At 44.0% G+C, this 22,376-nt stretch overlaps 1 protein-coding gene across 7 annotated transcripts in view; it reads left to right on the top strand.

The window, feature by feature from the left end:
- ALMS1 (ALMS1 centrosome and basal body associated protein) overlaps positions 1–22,376 on the top strand; it is a 131,371-nt gene that overhangs the window by 104,028 nt on the left and 4,967 nt on the right. For 4 of the 7 annotated variants that reach the window (XM_065597293.1, XM_065597289.1, XM_042855625.2 and 1 more), the window contains 5 exons: positions 2,396–2,643; positions 4,078–4,258; positions 5,726–5,789; positions 8,431–8,517; positions 10,208–10,307. In XM_065597293.1, coding sequence (XP_065453365.1) covers positions 2,396–2,643; positions 4,078–4,258; positions 5,726–5,789; positions 8,431–8,517; positions 10,208–10,307 — 680 coding nt within the window. The remainder of the gene's footprint in view (positions 1–2,395; positions 2,644–4,077; positions 4,259–5,725; positions 5,790–8,430; positions 8,518–10,207; positions 10,308–22,376) is intronic. The other 3 variants (XM_065597290.1, XM_065597292.1, XM_065597291.1) reach the window with 3 other exon arrangements.

The following is a 22,376-nucleotide window of genomic DNA, read 5'->3' as shown; positions in this document are numbered from 1 at the left end:
TCCAGAAGTGGGGGTTTCCCCAGATAGACCTGTTTGCATCTCGAGACAACAGGAAGTGCCACGTGTTCTGCTCCCTGCAAGGTCGAGCCCCGGGCTCCCTCTCGGACGCGTTTCTCCTTCCCTGGAAGGACCACCTGTTTTATGCCTTCCCTCCGTTTCCTCTGGTCCACAAGGTACTGCTCAAATTGCGCAGAGACCAGGCACAGGTAATTCTGGTCGCTCCAGCGTGGCCGAGACAACATTGGTACACCACGCTGTTGGAACTCTCGGTTCAGACACCGATCCCGCTTCCGTTGTATCCGGATCTCATCACGCAGAACCACGGCCGGCTGCGTCACCCCGACCTGCAATCACTCCACCTCACGGCGTGGCTGCTCCATGGTTCACCCAGGCAGAGCAACAGTGTTCACACTCTGTCCAACAGATTCTGCTGAGCAGTAGGAAGCCCTCAACACGGACCACATACTTGGCCAAGTGGAAGCGGTTCTCCTGTTGGTGCGAACAACGAGCCACGTCCCCATTGCACGCACCTATTCCTCTTATTTTGGAATATCTCCTCTCCCTAAAACAGCAGGGGTTGGCGATATCTTCAATTAGAGTTCACCTGGCCGCTATATCGGCCTTCCATCCAGGGGAACTCGCGTCCTCGGTATTCTCTAACCCGATGGTCGTTAGATTCCTCAAGGGCTTAGACCGGATGTACCCACAACAACGTCAGCCCGTTCCGACGTGGGACCTAAACCTGGTTCTCTCCAAGCTCACAGGTCCTCCATTCGAGCCACTGGCCACCTGTTCACTTCTGTACCTATCCTGGAAGACAGCCTTCCTCGTAGCCATCACCTCAGCAAGGCGCGTTTCTGAACTCAGGGCGCTTACATCCGAGCCCCCTTACACAGTTTTCCATAAGGATAAAGTGCAGCTTCGTCCACATCCTGCCTTTCTCCCTAAGGTGGTTTCTCCATTTCATATCAACCAGGATATATTTCTCCCGGTCTTTCACCCTAAACCACATGCTTCTCGCCAGGATCAACGTTTGCATTCTCTGGACGTACGCAGGGCCCTGGCCTTCTATATTGACCGCACAAGGCCCTTTAGAAAGACGACGCAACTCTTCGTTGCAGTGGCCGACCGAATGAAAGGCTCACCGGTCTCATCACAACGCCTATCCTCCTGGATTACGTCTTGCATCCGGACTTGCTACGACCTGGCAGGTGCCTCAGCACCCCACCTCACCGCTCACTCCACGAGGGCCCAAGCTTCCTCGGCGGCTTTCCTGGCGCAAGTTCCGATCCAGGACATTTGTAGAGCTGCGGTTTGGTCGTCAGTCCACACGTTTACAGAACACTATGCACTAGTGCAGCAGTCCAGGGACGATGCTGCCTTTGGTTCAGCGGTTTTGCACACAGCAATGTCTCACTCCGACCCCACCACCTAAGTCGGGCTTGGGAGTCACCTAATGGAATGGATATGAGCAAGCACTCGAAGAAGAAAAGACGGTTACTCACCGTTGTAACTGTTGTTCTTCGAGATGTGTTGCTCATATCCATTCCAAACCCGCCCTCCGTCCCCACTGTCGGAGTAGCCGGCAAGAAGGAACTGAGGGGGCGCCGGGTCGGCTGGGGTATATATTCAGCGCCATGAAGGCGCCACTCTAGGGGGCTCCACAGCCAACCCGCCGGTGTTGCTAGGGTAAAAATCTTCCGACGATCGTGCACGCGGCGCGCACACACCTAATGGAATGGATATGAGCAACACATCTCGAAGAACAACAGTTACAACGGTGAGTAACCGTCTTTTTTCCATCCCTTAATACAATTTTTCATCATCTTTTGGTTAGGAACAGATAATCCTACTCATCACAGTCTTGTGTCTGCTTCACTTGAAAACTTCTAAAGGGTATCTTCTAGTTGTATTTAAATTCCAGAAGGCTATAAACTCAGGAGGGCCTAGCACTCGCATGAACCTAATGGCTTTGGAAGATGAAAAGCGTGTGCCCTCAGAAACATCTTTAAAGAACCATAGGACTCTTTGGGATCACAGGTGCTTTAGAAATGTGAAATAATTATTAAATGAGTGTATAAGTAAAGAGAAATTTCTTAGGTGAGCCATTTCAAAGAGTATTTTATCCATGTTCGTTGATAGAGACTCAAGGTCTTTCTCTAGTGTTTGGCAAATGCAGTTGTTTGAAACAGCCCTGGAGTTTACATGAATAGTCCCATTGAAGTCAGTGGAACTATTGATGAGCAATGACAGTAGGATCAGGCCTCTAATTGTGTTTAGTGACACTGTGCATACAGAGAGGCTCAAAGGAGATTGAAAATGAGAAATTATATATTCTTTACAATAAATTTTTCTCTAATTTTTCCTTTTTGGCTCTAAAAAATATTTTCAATAGGAGTTTCCTGGTTTGTTCCTGCTGAGGATTTAAAGTCCGACTCTAGGAAGGAGAACAAATCTAACTCCTTTTCTGGTCCAGGTCCATCCTGGTTTGAGCCACTTGCCAACACAATGCCGTGGAGAGAGCCACTCCGAGAAAGGAACTGGAAAGAGCAGCAAGGCAGCATCAAGATTCAACCAGTAGTAGTCCCAGTAAGAGATGTTGAGAACAAGCCCCCAAGACCATTTGTGAAAATGACGCTGCAGGTAAGAACACTCCACTGTAGAGGTTCTTGTTTTGCTTTAAGTTTGGAGGAGAGAGGGGAAAAGATGGAGAAAATGAAGCCATGTTTAAGTGCTCATAGAAACAAAACTTGTGGCCCTGATTTTCACCACTTTGCTTTCACTGCTGGAGGTAGTCAACAAGTACAACACTATTGCTGTTTTTAAAAAAAGGATTGGATAATGTTATACTTTTTATAACACCTATGGCTGTACAAGCTAAGATAATCAGGATGATCAAATCTCATGTTTCTGGGCTTCAGCAGGAATGTAGCAGCAGCAGTAGCAAGTTAAATTTTTTTAATTGCTGCCCTGCAGAAGTATCCATGGATGCGTAGTAATAAAGATTAAAGAGTGTGATACATTTTAAACAGTGAATACAATAAAAACAGGTTTCAGAGTAGCAGCCGTGTTAGTCTGTATCCGTAAAAAGAACAGGAGTACTTGTGGCACCTTAGAGACTAACAAATTTATTAGAACATAAGCTTTCGTGGACTACAGCCCACTTCTTCGGATGCATACAGAATGGAATAAATATTGAGGAGATATATATACACACATACAGAGAGCATGAACAAAAACAGGAAACTTACCTATGAAGTGGAAACTAAAATGGGGATTTCATGTACCCACGCAGCAAATTATATAGACACTCAAGGTCAAGTGTGAAAATACAGTTTTATGGTGGTGATCAAAAGTGAGGAGGGTTGAACAGAAGGTGACGTTAAGGGGCAGTGAGTTTCACACCCAGAGGGCCTACTTCAGCAAGGGCATAATCGCCTGCTGCCTGGAGATACAGGAGTAGAGCAGAGTGAAGGCAGTTGTGTCAGCACAAGCACACATCAGGAAGAAGTTCAAGGAAGGTGTCTCAGATGCAGCCAACTCATAGTACTCATTGGCTTTGCATATTGAAAGCTTCTTATTACCACTAAACCTTGGGGTTAAAATGGATATGAAATGCCGAGACCCCATTTTAAAGCTTTCCTTAGAAGCCAACATAATGTGGACACTAATGAACATATGCTATTTAAAAAGATAGCTATAATGGACTTTAGTTTTATTTTGATGGAGGTGTCTAATTCTGTGGTTACCAGTATCTTGTCCTGTGTGTGTGGCTGCCTGATCTTTGACCTGCTTGTTTAAACTGAAGTTTACATCCTTTTTGCAAATTATTTCAGCTACTCTTTTCCTCAGTCAGTTAGCTTTCACGTTGTTTAACACCAAAGTACTTGTTAACAAGACCCCCAGAGAATTGCTCAACATAATGGATGCAACATTCTGTGCCATGTGAGGATGACTCTTTGAAAGGAATGCTTGCCATGGTTCACTCATGGGGTTAGATATTTTGATCATCCCCTCCCAGCTTGGAGGAATGTTCTGAAACTACTTTATACTCTGAGGTTTTTTTTACCCTCTTAGGAGGCTCTTGCATTGCACCGCCCTGATTTCATCTCCCGCTCTGGGGAGCGTGTGAAGCGCCTGAAGCTCATCATGGAAGAAAGGAAGCTACAGAGTGTGTTGCAGAGCGAGCGAGAGGAGCTGTTCAATCCCCCTGAGAAGAAGGGTTATAAGAATGCTAATTACCTGCTCTATAACAGAGGTGCCTCATGTTTATGCCTTTTCATGCTCTATAGGAAATACTGAATTTACACTGTTTGCCTGAAGAACATTATTCTAAGTGTACATATTTCTGATTAGATTCTTTAACATTATTATTCATTTTATATATGCATCATGAGATTCTTATAATAGGATAGTTATCAATTTTATATAAATTGTACATATGAATAATGACATTGTGATGGGTTGGGTCACAGAAACCCCCTTGGGATTGCCACCTGATGTGCTGAGACTACCTCTGAGCCCATTTTCCCTGGCAGCTTGGGATTTCAGTACCCTGTCTTGTTGAACAGACACACTAGAACTGCTGCAAACACAGACCCAGGTCTGAACCAGGTCCCCCAAAAGCTGCAGGCTTAACTGAAAACAGATTAAGAAGTGCTCCTGTCTCCAGCACCCAGGTACCCAGTACCCAATGGAGTCCAAACCCCAAATAAATCCGTTTTACTCTGTATAAAGCTTATACAGGGTAAACTCATAAATTGCCCACCCTCTATAACACTGATAGAGAGATATGCACAGCTGTTTGCTCCCCCAGGTATTAATACTTGCTCTGAGTTAATTAATAAGCAAAAAGTGATTTTATTAAATATTAAAAGTAGGATTTAAGTGGTTCCAAGTAGTAACAGACAGAACAAATTAAATTACCAAGCAAAATAAAACAGAAACACGCAAGTCTAAGCCTAATACAGCAAGAAACTGATTACAGATGAAACATCACACTGAGAGATGTTCCAATAAGCTTATTTCACAGACTAGACTCCTTTCTACTCTGGGCCCAATCCTTTCCCCAATACAGTCCTTGTTCCAGTTAGGGTGGTAGCTAGGGGATTTCTCATGACTGCAGCCTCCTTTGTTCTGTTCCACCCCCTTATATGTTTTGCACAAGGCAGGAATCCTTTGTGCCTCTCTGGGTTCCCACCCCTCCTTCTAAATGGAAAAGCACCAGGTTAAAGATGGATTTCAGTTCAGGTGACATGATCACATGTCACTGTAAGACTTCATTACCCACTTGCCAGTACACACATATACAGGAAGACTTACAAGTAAGCAGAGTAATTTACAACCAATTGTCCTGGTTAATGGGAGCCATCAAGATTCCAAGCCACCATTAATGGACCACACTTCGCATAATTACAATAGGACCTCCGAGTTATATTTTATATTTCTAGTTTCAGATAGAAGAAAGATACATTTTATACAAATTGGATGACAACACTCAGTAGATTATAAGCTTTGTAATGATACCTTACAAGAGACCTTTTGCCTGAAGCATATTCCAGTTACATTATAGTCACACTCATTAGCATATTTTCATAAAATCATATAGACTGCAATGTCACAGAGATTATTATAGTAGAACAGTTCTCTGATCTAAACAAACTTGTTCACTGTTTTTGTAAGCTTTAGAGTTTTATCAGGCTCAAAACTTTGCCTTTCCATTTAGACTACCTGGTTAAACAGAAGAGAAGGACAATTCTAAAGAGTGAAATGGTTCAGAGATCAAAACGGTAAGGCTAAGAAAGACTTGTTTCAAATAGACTGTAAATCAGGTGACCTTAATGGGGTGGTGAGGATAGATAAATCACTCTTGCAAGTGACAGTTTGGGACGTTTGGGATACATCAGGTGCTTTAGGTACAAAATGGAAGGTTTTCTGTCAGAAGGTGAACATGACTGGGACGTTGCCATGTTTTTTTTTAATTTTGGGAAATTCATTTCTTTTAGCTACCTCTGAACGTTTTGAATTGTGTATGTGAGCACTAGAACTGAAACGGACTAGGAACATAAGCCTTTGGTCAGTGAATAGCCTAGCTATTGGACAAACTGAGTGAAATGCAAAAAGTAATCAAGCGCCACAAATGGTGAAAAGTAAATCAGAGATCTAAAACTTTTACAGGTGTGGAACATAGCAGATGTCTAACAGCACATTCCACTACATGATAATTTGGGACAAGTATTTATATATAGGATATGAAATTGGGTAGACATTGGGGGGGGGAGTACATAATACTCTGATAATGAATTAAGAATACAGAAATAAACTTTGAGATAGGGACAATAAGTGAAAGATAGATATGAAAAATGTGATATCAAGTTGGGTCTTGAAATGATAGAGGAGGAAAGAGGTGAGAAAAGAAGGGAGGAATATTACATCTGCACGATAGTATGTAAAGTATTTAAAGTCTTTTGGCATGAAAAGTGCCACAGAAGCATAAGATACTGAAAGACTCAAAAGAGCAGCCACAGGGATATTGGAGTCAATGGGACTTAAACATATGGCTAATTACTTTACTGAAGTGGGACTTTAGAGTGTAAGACTATATATAGGGCAAATATATGCTAGAAAGAATAGGCAATATACAAAATAAACCCTGTGATTTAATATGAATGCTGGAAGAGACTGAGCAAGATGATAAATTTGATTTCAGTGCTGTTTGGCATTTCAAAAATTGTTTTAAAGGCCATAAATTGAAAGTTCATAGTAACTTTGAAAGTTGCCACTTGTCCTGGGAATGCAGATGCAAAAGTCTTAAAATACTCTGTTACTTTGGGAAAACTCTAGTCACAGGTCAGAAGCACTACTTGATCTGTGCCATTAACTGCAGCATCTTCATGAACTCAGAGTTCATAAATATCTGAATTCATAGCATTTCTGCTGATTCACCCAACCTGGATCCAGTTGTGATATTTTTATTGCCATTTACTTGTTCATGCTGCACTCATAACTTTTCTCTCAGTTGAAGTTGGAAAGTAATTTATCACTGTCACTGGCCTTTTAAAATCTGCCCATTTAATGAGCACAATTTTTTGTGGGTCATTCCCACGAGGAGAATATTCTATTTCTCCTTACACTTTGTTAGAATTACAAATCAGCTATGGAACAGGGTGCTGAATTTAGCTACAGTTGTGTATTCCCTACGTAAGTTAAATATCTCCATGAATGGGTGAGCCAGTGGCCTAATACCTGAACAGCAGATTACTTTCTCCGGCCATCCTGGAAGGAGCCCTGGAGAGTAAGGGGGATGGTAGTCTGAAGCAGTCCTATTAGACCTTCCCACCCCCATCCAGTAGATCATTTGTAGGTCTGAAGAGGCTTTGATTCCTTTTCCAGTGGAGAACTTGTAGGGCCTGAGGTAGAAACTTCAAAACGGAGTATGTGCTAATGTCTAATAGGGGATCACGGATGGTGATAACTCTAACAAATATGCCTTGAACTGATTGTTTTGCACAGAAAAGCTCTCTCAGATGGAATATATGTCATTATAGAATGATAAGATAAATACAAAATCTAGGCAGTGGGCCTTAGTAGGCGAATGCTTTTCTCTTCCTGAAAATACATGGCAGACGTGGCAGTTTTGTCTCTGGGTGAATGTTTCCGTGCGCAGTGGGGAACTGAGCACATTGGCCAGAGGTAAGGCAGTGTTGCTGGCGAGTGCTCCGCAATCTCTTTATGCGGCTGAGCCGTTGCACCTCAGCTCTGACCTGCAACACACTCCTCTATGGTTTTGGACCTCTCCTCAGCAAAGACAGCTAGTTGTGCTGTTACAAGCCAGATTGGGCCATGGTTTTATGGGGTGGGATTTTCAAAAGTGCTCAGCATCAGCCTAGTTCTACTTCCACTGAAATCATATGGAAGTCTTACCTTGGGTTTGGCTTGTGCTGAAAGCTTTTGAAAATCCCATCCATGATAATAGTACCTTTCTGTTGTACGCCACTTTTGATTAGTAATACTCAAAGTGCTTCACAATATTTAATGTATTTATCCTCTCAACAGCCCTGTGAAGTAGGTTGGTGCTATTAGCCCCATTTTCTAGATGATGAACTGAGGCACAGAGAAGCTAAGTGACTTGCCCAAGGTCACACAGGAAGTTTGTGTCAGAGTAGAGAATCCAACCCAGATCTCCCCAAGTAGTAGGCTAACGCACTAACCACTTCAGGCCACCCTTCCTGATGAAGTGGATGAAGCATCCACCCAGAGAATGAAATCGCCAGTAACCTTTTCACTGATGAACTGATGTAATTCTATACCTGTGACTTCAGAGGTGAAAGACCAGTGTATTGATCCAAGTACCGCCTAACTCCTTCAGTTTAAGTCTTAGCAGAAGTAAAACTAAGAATCCAAATGTTACTCATTTTGTCTTCTCTATAGAGGTAATGCTGCTAGTGAAGTTTTTAGAAATGTTGGGCTTCTGGGAGCAGCCACAAACAGAGTAGGAAAACAGGGACAAAAGAGAAGGTATGTCTGTGAGACGGTAGTAGCAAAGAGCTCTATGTTAGAGGAACTGTTAATACTGTAGTGGCCATGTTCTTATTTTTGTAATGGAGTTCTTTCTTTAAGTGTCCTATTTTAATTTGCATATGCCCACTCCCACAAGAATCAGCTTCATAGGGTATATCTACTCTGGAGTTTAACTCAAGTTAACTGATTACTAATTCAAACATGTTAACTGACATGTTTGTGGGTAGTCTGGACTCTCTACAAATGTGTGTGGTTTATCTTAGTCTGAGCTTTAGATATTGCATAGGAATCAGGTTCAGCATTGGTCAAATTCATTCCCTGGGACCGTTGGGGGTGGTGGAAGGGTAATTTAAAGTAGGGAGAGTCTGCTTTATCTAGTACCGTGCCATTTCTTTTCCTGCTAACCTCCCTCACTTCCATACCCTGTGATGTATTTTACAGACCTGTTAAATGTCAAATTGGTGCAAGTTACACAACTTTGTCACTTGCCCCTGTTTTCTGACCATCTTATGTCCTTGCTGAAATTAGCACAGAGGCTTCCATGGGAGATGCACCCTCTTACTCTCAGCTACATTTGATCTATGAATCCCTCATCCTCAAAACAGAATCCACTGAAGCCATTTCAAATGAGTACCAGTTGAAGGAATACATGTTTTTAAAAGAAAATCTGTTTCCAGTTCCCTCTGGCACTGTAGGCCGTGATCTGATTAAATCTGTTGCATAAAAGAGCAAAGCAATAAATCTCTTAAAATAATATATTGTAGGTACAACACTGTATTCACTCGATCTCAAATCTGTGTGAGAAAAGAAGCAAGGTACAGTTTCTCTTGTTTAAGTATTATACAAGGCTGACCATTCAGAATATGGTAGGGTCTCTGCTCCAATTGCTTTTTTTATTATTGGAGGCATGCAGTCCTACATGAACTTGGCAGCCATTTTCATGAAATTAGCAGTTTCCAGTCTTAAAGCAGGCACAAGACTCAGAGCTTTGGGGAATGTGGGCTGAGCACAGCTGTGCCACCCTAGGAAGAGGGTACAGTGTCTGTTGCCTTCTGTGCCTAGCCAGTGTGTAGAAGGGAGACTAAGATCCTGACCCCTGTAGAGAACTGGCAACAGCAGCACTGGCCTTGCAGAGGTCCTTGTCCTTATGCTTCCTGCATTCAAGGCTTCTCATTATTCCTGGTTCCTGCCTGGAGGAGGCTCAACAGGAGGAGAGGGCAAAATCTGGCCCTAGATCTTTGGATAGCACAGATGATTCTGCCAAATTTGACCCATTTCAGGTGTTTTCTCACCACACAAATATCTACCATTTACAGATAAACTTGGTATTTGGGATCCAACATGCCCATCCACTGGTGGTACCATTCCCTGCTGGTGATCCTGAAAGTTGCACTTTTTGGAGAGTGCTGCCATATCATTGACATTACTCCCCAAAATACTCTTTTAGGGGGTGATACTTCAATGAATGGCATCGTGGGATGTGGAAACTTCCAGTACCATGGCTGGCTGTGATCGTGTATTCCACGTTTGGCCTCCATGACACCAGCAACCCCAAAAGATAATCTTTCTCTGCTATATTTGGCCAGAAGCCTTTAAGAGAACATGAAGATAAAAAGCAGGATGCTTTTTTCACTAACAAGGTCCTTTATTCCCAAGTAACGTTTTTTGTCTTTGTATTTACACTAAGAATCTATGAACAACTGCCTGAGGTGCAGAAGAGGCGAGAGGAAGAGAAAAGAAAATCTGAATATACTTCATATCGGCTGAAAGCACAGCTTTACAAAACGGTAGGTGTTCTCTCTCACAAGCCGGCCTTCTATAGGTCACCAAGGAAAAGAGAATTCCAGGCAAACAAGTTAGACTAGGATATTCAGGATCTCTTACTTTGGGTCAAATTCATTTACTCTAGATGAAATCACTATAAAGTGAGTGCAGAACTGGTCGAAAAACTATTTATTTCAAGGCCAAGCCAGAACTGGTGGCAGCATCTTAATTCCACTCCTGGGGACAACCCCAAATACTTCCATCATGGACCGTTTGGAATCCCAGCATGCTCTGGGAACAGGATACGCCTCAGTAGCATCCCAGCTGCGCTGGGCGAATGTGCTGGAGTGAGGTTTCCTGCGCAGGGCAGGGAATCGCAGCAGATTATCGCTCTTGTATCAAGATTATTTTCTAGTGCTTTCTATTTTTCAGAGTAATTATCAATGATTCACGGTCAAACTGGAACGTTATATCTAGTGGGGTCCTTCATGGGTCTGTCTTGGGTCCAGTACTGTTCAATATTTTCATTAATGTCTTAGATAATGGAGTGGAGAGTATGCTTATAAAATTTGCAGATGACACCAAGTGTTTTGGAGGACAGGATTTGAATTCAAAATGACCTTGACAAATAGGAGAACTAGTCTGAAAATAACAAGATAAAATCCAGTAAAGACAAGTACAAAGTACTACCACTTAGAAAGGAAAAATCAGATGTCCAGCTACAACATGAGGAATAACTGACTAGATCGTAGTACTGCAGAAAAGGATCTGGGGGTTATAGTGGATCACAAATTGAATATGAATCAACAATGTGATGCAGTTGCAAAAAAGATGGGTATATTAACAGGAGTTTGTATTTAAGACACAAGAGCTAATTGTTTTGCTCTACTCAGCACTGGAGCAGTGTTCCAGTTCTGGGCACCACATTTTAGGAAAGATGTGGATAAATTGGAGAGAGTTCAGAGGAGAGCAACAAAAATGATAGAAGGTTTAGAAAACCTGACATATGAGGAAGGATTTTTAAAAAAATACAGCATGTTTAGTCTAGAGAAGACTGAGAGGGGACCTGTTAAGTCGTCAAATATGTTAAGGACAGTTGTAAAGAATGTGGTGATCAGTTGTTCTCCATGTAATCAGCTTAGTTTGCAGCAAGGGAGATTTAGGTCAGATATTAAGAAAAACTTTATAAGGATAGTTAAATACTGGAATAGGTTACCAAGGGAGGTTGTGGAACCCCTGTCATTGAAGGTTTTGAAGAACGAGTTAAACAAATATCTGTCAGGGATGATCTAGGTTTACTTGGTCCTGCCTCAGCATCAGGGGGCATGGACTAGATGACTTCTCAAGGTCCCTTCCTAGCCCTACATTTATATGATTCTATTATATTTATATATTTTCTACAGTATGCATCTCTCTATGTGGATGCTGTACAGAATATATATATATAACATTTAAACTAGGCTGCAGTGACCCAAATTAGCCACACTTCAACAGACCAACCTCTGCTCTGCTCTGCTTTCTACCCCAACGTGCACACTCAATACATAAAAACGAAAAAGAAAGTCTGTTAAAAAGGGAGGAAAAATGGTCCCAAATAAATATGACTAGAAAGGCCTTGCCTCAATCCCTGAAGACAGAACAGAGAGATTCTGGTGGGCATACTGAAAGTGTTCCAATGATAACGTCTTTGAATTCTGGTGTTTAGCCCTGGTGTATATTATAAACACAAGAGCTTTCAGAATTCACAGTGGGATTTGCAAAGCATGTTTGACAAGTTTAATAAGGAATCACTGTCCTTGTTATAGCTTTGGTTGTAGGATTTGGGAGGACTTTGAAAAAATGACTTGTTAACCCTCTGGAGACTGGACAGTAGATTCTTAAGTATTCATTTAGCTGGCAGGTTGGCTAATGTTAATGTACTAAAGATTAATACTCAGAATTCCTTATGCAGTTAAGTTGTGACTTAGAGGCAGCTAGAGTAAAAGATAGAATCATAGAAGATTAGGGTTGGAAGGGACCTGAGGAGGTCATCTAGTCCAACCCCCTGCTCAAAGTAGGACCACTCCACAACTAAATCATCCCAAACCAGGGCTTTGTCAAGCCTGACCTTAAAAACCTCTAAGGAAGGAGATTCCACCACCTCCCTAGGTAACGCATTCCAGTGCTTCACCACCCTCCTAGTGAAACAGGTTTTCCTAATATCCAACCTAGACCTCCCCCACTGCAACTTGAGACCATTACTCCTTGTTCTGTCATCTGGTACCACGGAGAACAGTCTAGATCCATCCTCTTTGGAACCCCCTTTCAGGTAGTTGAAAGCAGGTATCAAATCCCCCCTCATTCTTCTCTTCTGCAGACTAAACAATCTCAGTTCCCTCAGCCTCTCCTCATAAGTCATGTGCTCCAGCCCCCTAATCATTTTTGTTGTCCTCCGCTGGACTCTTTCCAATTTTTCCACATCCTTCTTGTAATGTAGGGCCCAAAACTGGACATAGAACTCCAGATGAGGCCTCACCAATGTCGAATAGAGGGGAATGATCACGTCCCTTGATCTGCTGGCAATGCCCCTACTTATACAGCCCAAAATGCCATTAGCCTTCTTGGCAATAAGGGCACACTGTTGACTCATATCCAGCTTCTCGTCCACTGTAACCCCTGTTTCCTTTTCTGCAGAACTGCTGCCTAACCATTCGGTTCCTAGTCTGTAGCAGTGCATGGGATTCTTCCATCCTAAGTGCAGGACTTTGCCCTTGTCCTTGTTGAACCTCATCAGGTTTCTTTTGGCCCAATCCTCTAATTTGTCTAGGTCCTTCTGTATCCTATTGCTACCCTCCAGCGTATCTACCAGTCCTACCAGTTTAGTGTCATTTGCAAACTTTCTGAGGGTGCAGTCATCATTAATGAAGATATTGAACAAAACTGGCACCAGGATCGAACCTTGAAGCACTCCGCTTGATACCGGCTGCCAACTAGACATGGAGCCATTGATCACTACCTGTTGAGCCCGATGATCTAGCCAGCTTTCTATGCACCTTACAGTCCATTCTTCCAGCCCATACTTCTTTGACTTGCTGGCAAGAATACTGTGGGAGACCATATCAAAATATTTGCTAAAGTCAAGGAATAACACATCCACTGCTTTCCCCTCATCCACAGAGCCAGTTATCTTGTCATAGAAGGCAATTAGGTTAGTCAGGCATGACTTTCCCTTGGTGAATCCATGCTGACTGTTCCTGATCACTTTCCTCTCCTCTAAGTGCTTCAGAATTGATTCCTTGAGAACCTGCTCGATGATTTTTTCCAGGGACTGAGGTGAGGCTGACTGGCCTGTAGTTCCCCGGATCCTCCTCCTTCCCTTTTTTAAAGATGGGCACTACATTAGCCTTTTTCCAGTCATCCGGGACCTCCCCCGATTGCCATGAGTTTTCAAAGATAATGGCTAATGGCTCTGCAATCACATCTGCCAACTCCTTTAGCACCCTCAGATGCAGCGCATCCGGCCCCATGGATTTGTGCTCGTCCAGTTTTTCTAAATAGTCCTGAACCACTTCTTTCTCCACAGAGGGCGGTCACCTCCTCCCCATGCTGTGCTGCCCAGTACAGCTGTCTGGGAGCTGACCTTGTTCGTGAAGACAGAGGCAAAAAAAGCATTGAGTACATTAGCTTTTTCCACATCCTCTGTCACTAGGTTGCCTCCCTCATTCAGTAAGGGGCCCACACTTTCCTTGACCTTCTTGTTGTTGCTAACATACCTGAAGAAACCCTTCTTGTTACTCTTAATATCTCTTGCTAGCTGCAACTCCAAGTGTGATTTGGCCTTCCTGATTTCACTCCTGCATGCCTGAGCAATATTTTTATACTCCTCCCTGGTCATTTATCTAATCTTCCACTTCTTGTAAGCTTCTTTTTTGTGTTTAAGATCAGCAAGGATTTCACTGTTAAGCCAAGCTGGTCGCCTACCATATTTACTATTCTTCTACACATCGGGATGGTTTGTTCCTGCAACCTCAACAAGGATTCTTTAAAATACAGCCAGCTCTCCTGGCCTCCTTTCCCCCTTATGTTATTCTCCCAGGGGATCCTGCCCATCAGTTCCCTGAGGGAGTCAAAGTCTGCTTTTCTGAAGTCCAGAGTCCGTATTCTGCTGCTCGCCTTTCTTCCTTGTGTCAGGATCCTGAACTCGACCATCTCATGGTCACTGCCTCCCAGGTTCCCATCCACTTTTGCTTCCCCTACGAATTCTTCCCTGTTTGTGAGCAGAAGGTCAAGAAGGAGCTCTGCCCTAGTTGGTTCCTCCAGCACTTGCACCAGGAAATTGTCCCCTACACTTTCCAAAAACTTCCTGGATTGTCTATGCACCGCTGTATTGCTCTCCCAGCAGATATCAGGGTGATTGAAGTCTCCCATGAGAACCAGGGCCTGCCATCTAGTAACTTCTGTTAGTTGCCGGAAGAAAGCCTCGTCCACCTCATCCCCCTGGTCTGGTGGTCTATAGCAGACTCCGACCACGACATCACCGTTGTTGCTCACACTTCTCAACTTTATCCAGAGACTCTCAGGTTTTTCTGTAGTTTCATACTGGAGCTCTGAGCAGTCATATTGCTCTCTTACATACAATGCAACTCCCCCACCTTTTCTGCCCTGCCTGTCCTTCCTGAACAGTTTATATCCATCCATGACAATACTCCAGTCATGTGACTTATCCCACCAAGTCTTTGTTATTCCAATACATCATGCACAGTTCCCTAGACACATCTATGTTAATGCACCTCTCTTTTACTCTGTGCAGCACTCTTACCATTCCAATACTAGTGATCTTTCTCTTTAGCAGAGATTGCCTGGTGGTTTTATGGAGTGGACCAATATGCTGTAGAGACTAGTCTGAGTTCATTGTGACAAGGTACATGTTGACTACATTATATTCAGTGGAGAGAGGGTGTTTTTCTGGGTCATGGCATCTAGTGATGTATAACAAGGCGATTGCAATTATATATAATGTACTGTGACATGATTTAAAAATGTTTATACCACAGAAGTGCTCCATAAATTCTCTTAATAAAAGTATCTCTCAGACTGACAGTTTATCACTTTTATATCAGTGTTCTAGACATCCATATATTTAGTTCTTACATTGTGACTTAATAAAAAATAGAAATTGCTGCTTGTGACCTTCAATTGATGTCACAACACTGAAGTCCCAGACTTTCTTATCAAAACTAGCTCAGCTTCTCACTTCCTTAACACCCTCACCCTATAAATCAGTCTTCAGAGAACACTAGATTCAGGGAATAATCCATCGTATAATAGAGGCAAAGTGGGTGAGGTAATAGCTTTCACTGGACCAACTTCTGTTGGTGAGAGAGAGAAGCTTTTGAGTTTACACAGAGCTCTTCCTCAGGTCTGGGAAATGTACCCAGTGTCACAACTAAATACAAGATGGAACAGATTGTTTAGCATAAATAAGAACAGGAGTACTTGTGGCACCTTAGAGACTAACAAATTTATTAGCATATAACAAATTTAGCATAAGTAGTTAACACATATTTCAAGGGACCATTCAAGGTGAAGTGGCTTGTTAACACCTCTCCAATCATGGGCGGGCGGGGGAGTTGAGCGGATGTTTAGTGGATTATAGATTGTTGTAATAAACGATAAATCCAGTGTCTCAGTTCAGTCCATGATTTTTAGTGTCTAGCAAAGTTATGAATTTAACGTCCCAGGCTTGTCTTTTGAAGGTTTTGTGTTGGTTTCCTTTGAGGATGAGGACAGAGAGATCAGATATAGAATGATACAGTCTCCCACAGTATTCTTGCCAGCAAGCTAAAGTAGTATGGGCTGGATGAATGGACTATAAGGTGGATAGAAAGCTGGCTAGATCATCGGGCTCAACGGGTAGTGATCAATGGCTCGATGTCTAGTTGGCAGCCGGTATCAAGCGGAGTGCCCCGAGGGTCGGTCCTGGTGCTAGTTTTGTTCAATATCTTGGGCCAAAAGAAATCTGTTGTTGTTTAACAAGGACAAGTGCAGAGTCCTGCACTTAGGACAGAAGAATCCCATGCACTGCTACAGACTAGGACCGCATGGCTAGGCAGCAGTTCTGCAGAAAAGGACCTAGGGGTTACAGTGGGCAAGAAGCTGGATATGAGTCAACAGTGTGCCCTTGTTGCCAAGAAGGCTAACAGCATTTTGGACTGTATAAGTAGGAGCATTGCCAGCAGATCGAGGGACGTGATCATTCCCCTCTATTCAGCATTGGTGAGGCCTCATCTGGAGTACTGTGTCCAGTTTTGGGCCCCACACTCCAAGAAGGATGTGGAAAAATTAGAAAGAATCCAGCGGAGAGCAACAAAAATGATTAGGGGGCTGGAGCACATGACTTATGAGGAGAGGCTGAGGGAACTGGGATTGTTTAGTCTGCAGAAGAGAAGAATGAGGGGGGATTTGATAGCTGCTTTCAAGTACCTGAAAGGGGTTTCCAAAGTGGATGGATCTAGACTGTTCTCAGTGGTACCAGATGACAGAACAAGGAATAATGGTCTCAAGTTGCAGTGGGGGAGGTTTAGGTTGGATATTAGGAAAACTTTTTTCACTAGGAGGGTGGTGAAACACTGGAATGGGTTCCCTAGGGCAGTGGTGGAATCTCCTTCCTTAGAGGTTGTTAAGGCCCAGCTTGTTAAAGCCCTGGCTGGGATGATTTAGTTGGGGAGTGCTCCTGCTTTGAGCAGGGGGTTGGACTAGATGACCTCCTGAGGTCCCTTCCAACCCTGACATTCTATGATTGCTCTGTGAAAAGTGTTCACCCACAGGGGATATTGAATTTCTTTTATCATTTTTCTGTGAGAGTTCATTTTAGAGCACGGTGATTGGTTTCACCCACTTAGTTGTTATTGGGGCATTTAGTGCACTGGATGAAGTACACCACATGTTGTGATAGGCATATATAGGACCCATTGATCTTGAAAGGTGAGTTCTGGAGGGTGTTGATCATCATAGCAGGGGAGGTATGTTTTGCATCTGTTGTTCTCACAGGGTCAGGTGCCACTTTGAGTTGATGTGTCTCTCATCTGTGAAGAGCTTGCTTCTGATGATGATGTTAGGGAGTTGTCTGAAGGCCAGAAGAGTGGGTCCAGGAAAGATTTCTTTCAGGATGTGGTCCCATTCTGAGACCAACACTGTTACAACAATACTGCATACACTGTATAGTAAACAGTCCCTTCGGATATACACTAAAATTGCAAACTGGGCTCATGTCTCCATACTTCAACATGTTCCAAGTTTTGGTGTAATGGCCCATTACATGCTGGGGCATCACACCAAAGCAGGAGATGGCCAGCCACAACAGAGATCAATGTCTAAAAATAAGGTTATGGTTAAGGTTTGTTTATTTGTTTAAATGTGGTACCATTCTGAATGCCCTCTTAACCTTTATGATGGATGCATGTTGTTTAAGTTACTGGAATTTGGTACTATCCTTTTTGCTGGCCACCTTCAGAATATCTTACTAGTCTGAAAAGTGCTTCATAAAGAATATTTTGGATATGTTTGATTTTCTGTCTTAGGACAGTAAATACTGAACCATAATAATGATTCAATTTTATACGACTACAACAAGGTTCTGTATATAAATCTTATTTTTATTAATGTCTTAAATGTACACCCTGCTATGCAAATGGTAAATGGCCAAGAGCTTACACTCTTAAGGGCTAAAGTCAGCACAGAACAGAATGACACAATTCAAAGAGAGAGGGATGTGATTTTTATTAATGGTCATATCCACTGCTGGATGTAAAGTACAGTGAAGTCTTACAATGTTAATAAACACTTTCTGGAGTTGAGATTGTAGTAGTATAGTTAGCAGGAGACATGAGAGAGAGAGATGGATGGTGCAAAGCAGGACATTTCAGACCTGCACGTGTCCTTGGTTCAGAGGAAGGGTGATTCATTGCAATAAATACAGTATATCTTTATTTTCTTCTGTGGCTGCACAGAATAACTGCAGACTGAATTGTTTAGCTGTTGTTGTTAACATGCTTTTGATATCAGTTCATAATGTAAAGGGGTTCCAACTGCACATAAAGAAACTAATTCCATGGAGTGGCGCTGGAGATGGCATAAACCACTAGGATTGCAAAACTAAGGTGATTTTTCACATCCCCCAATACGAAAGATGGATTAACTACTTTAATTTATGTATATGTATTTATGTAATGAGGTAATAGCTTTTCTTCTTCGAGAGTTGTCCCTGTGGGCTCTCCACTCCAGGTGTTGGTGCGTCCCTGCGCCTTCGCTCGGAGATTTTGACAGCAGTACTTGTACCGGCCATGCACGTGCAGAGCCTGCCTCACACGCTGAGTGTGCTTTAATAGTACACATGCCCGACTGGTCTCCTCAGTTCCTTCTCTACCGTCCCTGGCCTGAGATGGAGCTCAGCAGACTCGTTAGAGAATTTCTTTTCTCCTTTGTTCAACTCCTTTCCCTCTTAGTTTAGCTTACCAGTAATAGTTAGATGCTCCTTTCCCCTTTTCTTCTCTTTAAAACAAAACAAAAAAAACCCAAAACACTTTTTTGTTTGTCAGCACAGCTGCTTCCGACATGCCAGGCTCTCCAGGTTTTAAGCGCTGCTCTAACTGTAATGATGCCATCCCTCTTTCAGATGGCCACTCTAAATGTATTAGATGTTCGGGAGAGTCCCACATCCCCCAAAAATGTGCCCACTGCAGCAAGATGAAATCCAGGGCACGCAAAGACAGGGAGCTGCGGTTAAAACTACTCCTGCCGCAAAAATCTCTCGGACCAGCCTCAGACCTGGGCTCCGACTCTGCTGTCCACCACAGCTCCCCCGCTTCAAAGAGACAAAAGAAAACTTCAAAAAAAATCGGTCTCTCTCACCCGCAAAGGGTATTCGCAGGGACAAGACTTCGCCGGGTACTGCTTCCCTTCCAGTGCTCCCCAAGCTGAATACCTTTGATGCGCCGGGCTCCTCCAGCTGCGGTGGTCGCGCTATCCTCTGGTGTCGAGGCTTCAGGCTTTCAGTTGCTTGCCTCTCATATGGCACCGTTCGGCACTGCAATGGAAGCGGTGCCGATGCATACTAGCCTGCCTAACCCCCTGCAGGCTCCTCTCACTCTCCTGGCACCGTCAGCCTTTGAGCTAGCCGACAGTGACAGAACGAACTCTCAGGACACCGGTGCAGAGGAATCCCTCCTCACAACAAATTCCTCTTGCGCAGCCCTCCCCTCACAGAGGCACTACGGCACCGCAGTTCACACAGTCAAGGGATCTGCTGGTGTCACGTATCTTGCAGTCACCCCTACTTAACACATACTTCTCTCCGGACACTCAGGCAAGATCCGCACAGCTTCCCTCCAGTGATGAGGAATCTTGGCTGCAGGGAGAATTTTCACCTTATCAGATCTCCCGTCCACAGACCCCAATCGAGAGATCATAGAAAAGTTACCTCGTCCTACTCCGAGGGTCCTGCCCCATGGTGCGTGAACCCCTGGATGGCACCACCCATGCGCTTCCCACCACAGTGGCAATATTGGGTTCCATGGGCTTCTTATACTTGGGACCACACTTGTTATACCACTGCAGCCAGGCGTGAGACGTGCTCGGTACCACCAGCTGACGACCCTGCCACTGACTCCAGACACCAGGCAGCCCTGTCACAACCGCAAAAGCAAGCACGGCCTGCCTCTAACCCGGTAGAACCATTTGTTCCACCTGATGAAGCATTGCTTCCTCCTCCTCTGACAACTTTGGACAACTTCTCAAAATTTCCAGACTTCTTTTAAAGAGTTGCCAATGAGCTACGAATTAACCTGGAGGAAGTTCCTGAACAGCAGCTTGAGCTAACCAACATCCCTCAGCCCTCTTCTTCTTCTAGAATTGCATTACCGATCAACGCAGCCCTTTTAGAACCTGCCAAGGCCATTTGGCAAACTCCGGCTGCAAGCCTGCCTACCTGAAAGGGAGCGAATCGGAAGTACTTTATTCCTTCCATGAGCTCGGAATTTCTTTTTACTCACCCAGCGCCAAACTCGCTGATAGTAGATGCAGTTAACCAAAAGAACAAACATGAGTTTCCCCGCTCTACCCCTTCCGACAAGGACAGTAAGCGATTAGATCTGCTCGGAGGTAAGGAATATGCTTCTTCCATGTTGCAATTTTGCATTGCTAATTATACAGCCGTTCTTGGAAAATACGACCACAAAAATTGCAATAAATTCATGGACTTTATTGATCACATTCCATAAGAAAAGAAACATCAATTTACAGCCATAGTTTCCAAGGGACAAATCCTCTCCTGCGCTGCTTTTCAAGCTGCCCTTGATGTGGCCAATACTGTGGCACGGTCCACTGTGACAGCAGTTGTGATGCGCCGAGGGTCACGGCTCTTGTCCTCTTCCTTTCCCCGGGAGGTCCAGAGTACCATTGAGGATCTCCCCTTCAACAGTGACAAACTATTTGCCTCCACTATGAATGACATACTCCACTCCATGAAGGACTCCAGGGTAACTCTCCTGTCTCTAGGAATTCAAACCCCTATGACCAGAAGGCGACAATATAGATCCCAGCCTTACCAGCGACCACGCTACCCCACATACACCCAGCAATTCCATAGATCTCACGAGCAATAGCAACGCCAGAGACCCAGATACCAACGCCACCGTCCTAACTCCTCGGCAGCGTCTCAACCCCCTCCAACCAATAAGCAAATTTGAAGTCTTGGTCGATGGTATAGAAAACAATATTCCCACTTCAGTGCTTACACCGCCTGCCCCTATTTTTGGTCACGGCCTACGCCCATTCTCCCATCAATGGCGAAATATTTCCACAGAGAAGTGGGCTTTAGAGGTTGTCACAGTTGGCTATTCTATCCCTTTCCTTTCCCCGCCACCCACCCACCCACCCACCCTCCCTGTCCCTCTTCAGGGACCCCTCTCACGAGCAACTGCTCCTCCAAGAAGTACAACATCTCCTCCAACTGGGGGCAGTGTAAATCATGCCCAAACAACACGGAGAGAAAGATTTCTATTCCCATTACTTCTTAACAGAAAAGAAAACCGGGGGATGGTGACCAATCCTTGACCTCAGGCGGCTAAACAAATTTATGAAAAATCAAAAGTTCAAAATGGTTATCTTCACCACCATAATCCCAGTGCTGGAACAGGGCGATTGATTTTTCAGCCCTTGACCTACAGGACTCCTATTTTCATGTGACTCTTCACTCAGCCCACAGGCGTTTTCTTCGTTTTACCCTCGGTTCGACACATTTTCAATGCAGAGTGTTGTCCTTCGGCCTATCTGCTGCCCCCCCCCCCGAGTTTTCTCCAATCTCCTAGCCATGGTTACTGCCCACCTCAAGAAACGGGGGGTTATAATATTTCCTTACCTCAACGATTGTCTCCTCAAAGCCTCAATGCTCAATGAAGCTCTTCGATCCATGCTGCTTACCGTTGCTTGTTTCCTTTCCCTTGGCCTACAAATAAACAAAAACAAATCCACCTTATCTCCTACCCAATGACTGGAGTTCATAGGCGTACACCTTGATTCCCGAACAGGAATAGCCTCTTTCCTGCTCGATCGTTTCGACACCATAAAACTCCTGGTTACAAAACTTCGCAGCAGTCCCCAGGTCACTGCACGAGAATGCCTGCAACTATTAGGCCACATGGCCTCATGTACTTTCGTGGTCAAAAATGCACACCTATACATGAAGTGCTTCCAAGGTTGTTTGGCCACAGTTTACAGACCAAACATACACGTTCTAAACAAGCCTCTATCCATCAAAGACTCCCTCCGATGGTGGACAATTCCCTCCAACCTCTGCTCAGGAGTCACACTACACATAAACGTCCTAGAACTGCGAGCCATATGCAATGCCTGCCGTCACTTCCTCCCATTCATTCGGAACCAACATGTTCGGATAATGACAGACAACACTGCATGCACGTTCTATGTCAACAGGCAGGGAGGGACTCGATCTCACTTGCTTTGCACAGAAGCCATGAAGCTCTGGAATTGGAGCCTCACAAACAAGATCTGGATATCAGCAGTCTAGCTTCCCGGGGCCCTGAATACCACCGCAG

This window comes from Chrysemys picta, chromosome 5, assembly GCF_011386835.1.
Source record: "Chrysemys picta bellii isolate R12L10 chromosome 5, ASM1138683v2, whole genome shotgun sequence".
NCBI lineage: Eukaryota > Metazoa > Chordata > Testudines > Emydidae > Chrysemys > Chrysemys picta.
This window is presented reverse-complemented; position numbering and strand designations above follow the sequence as displayed.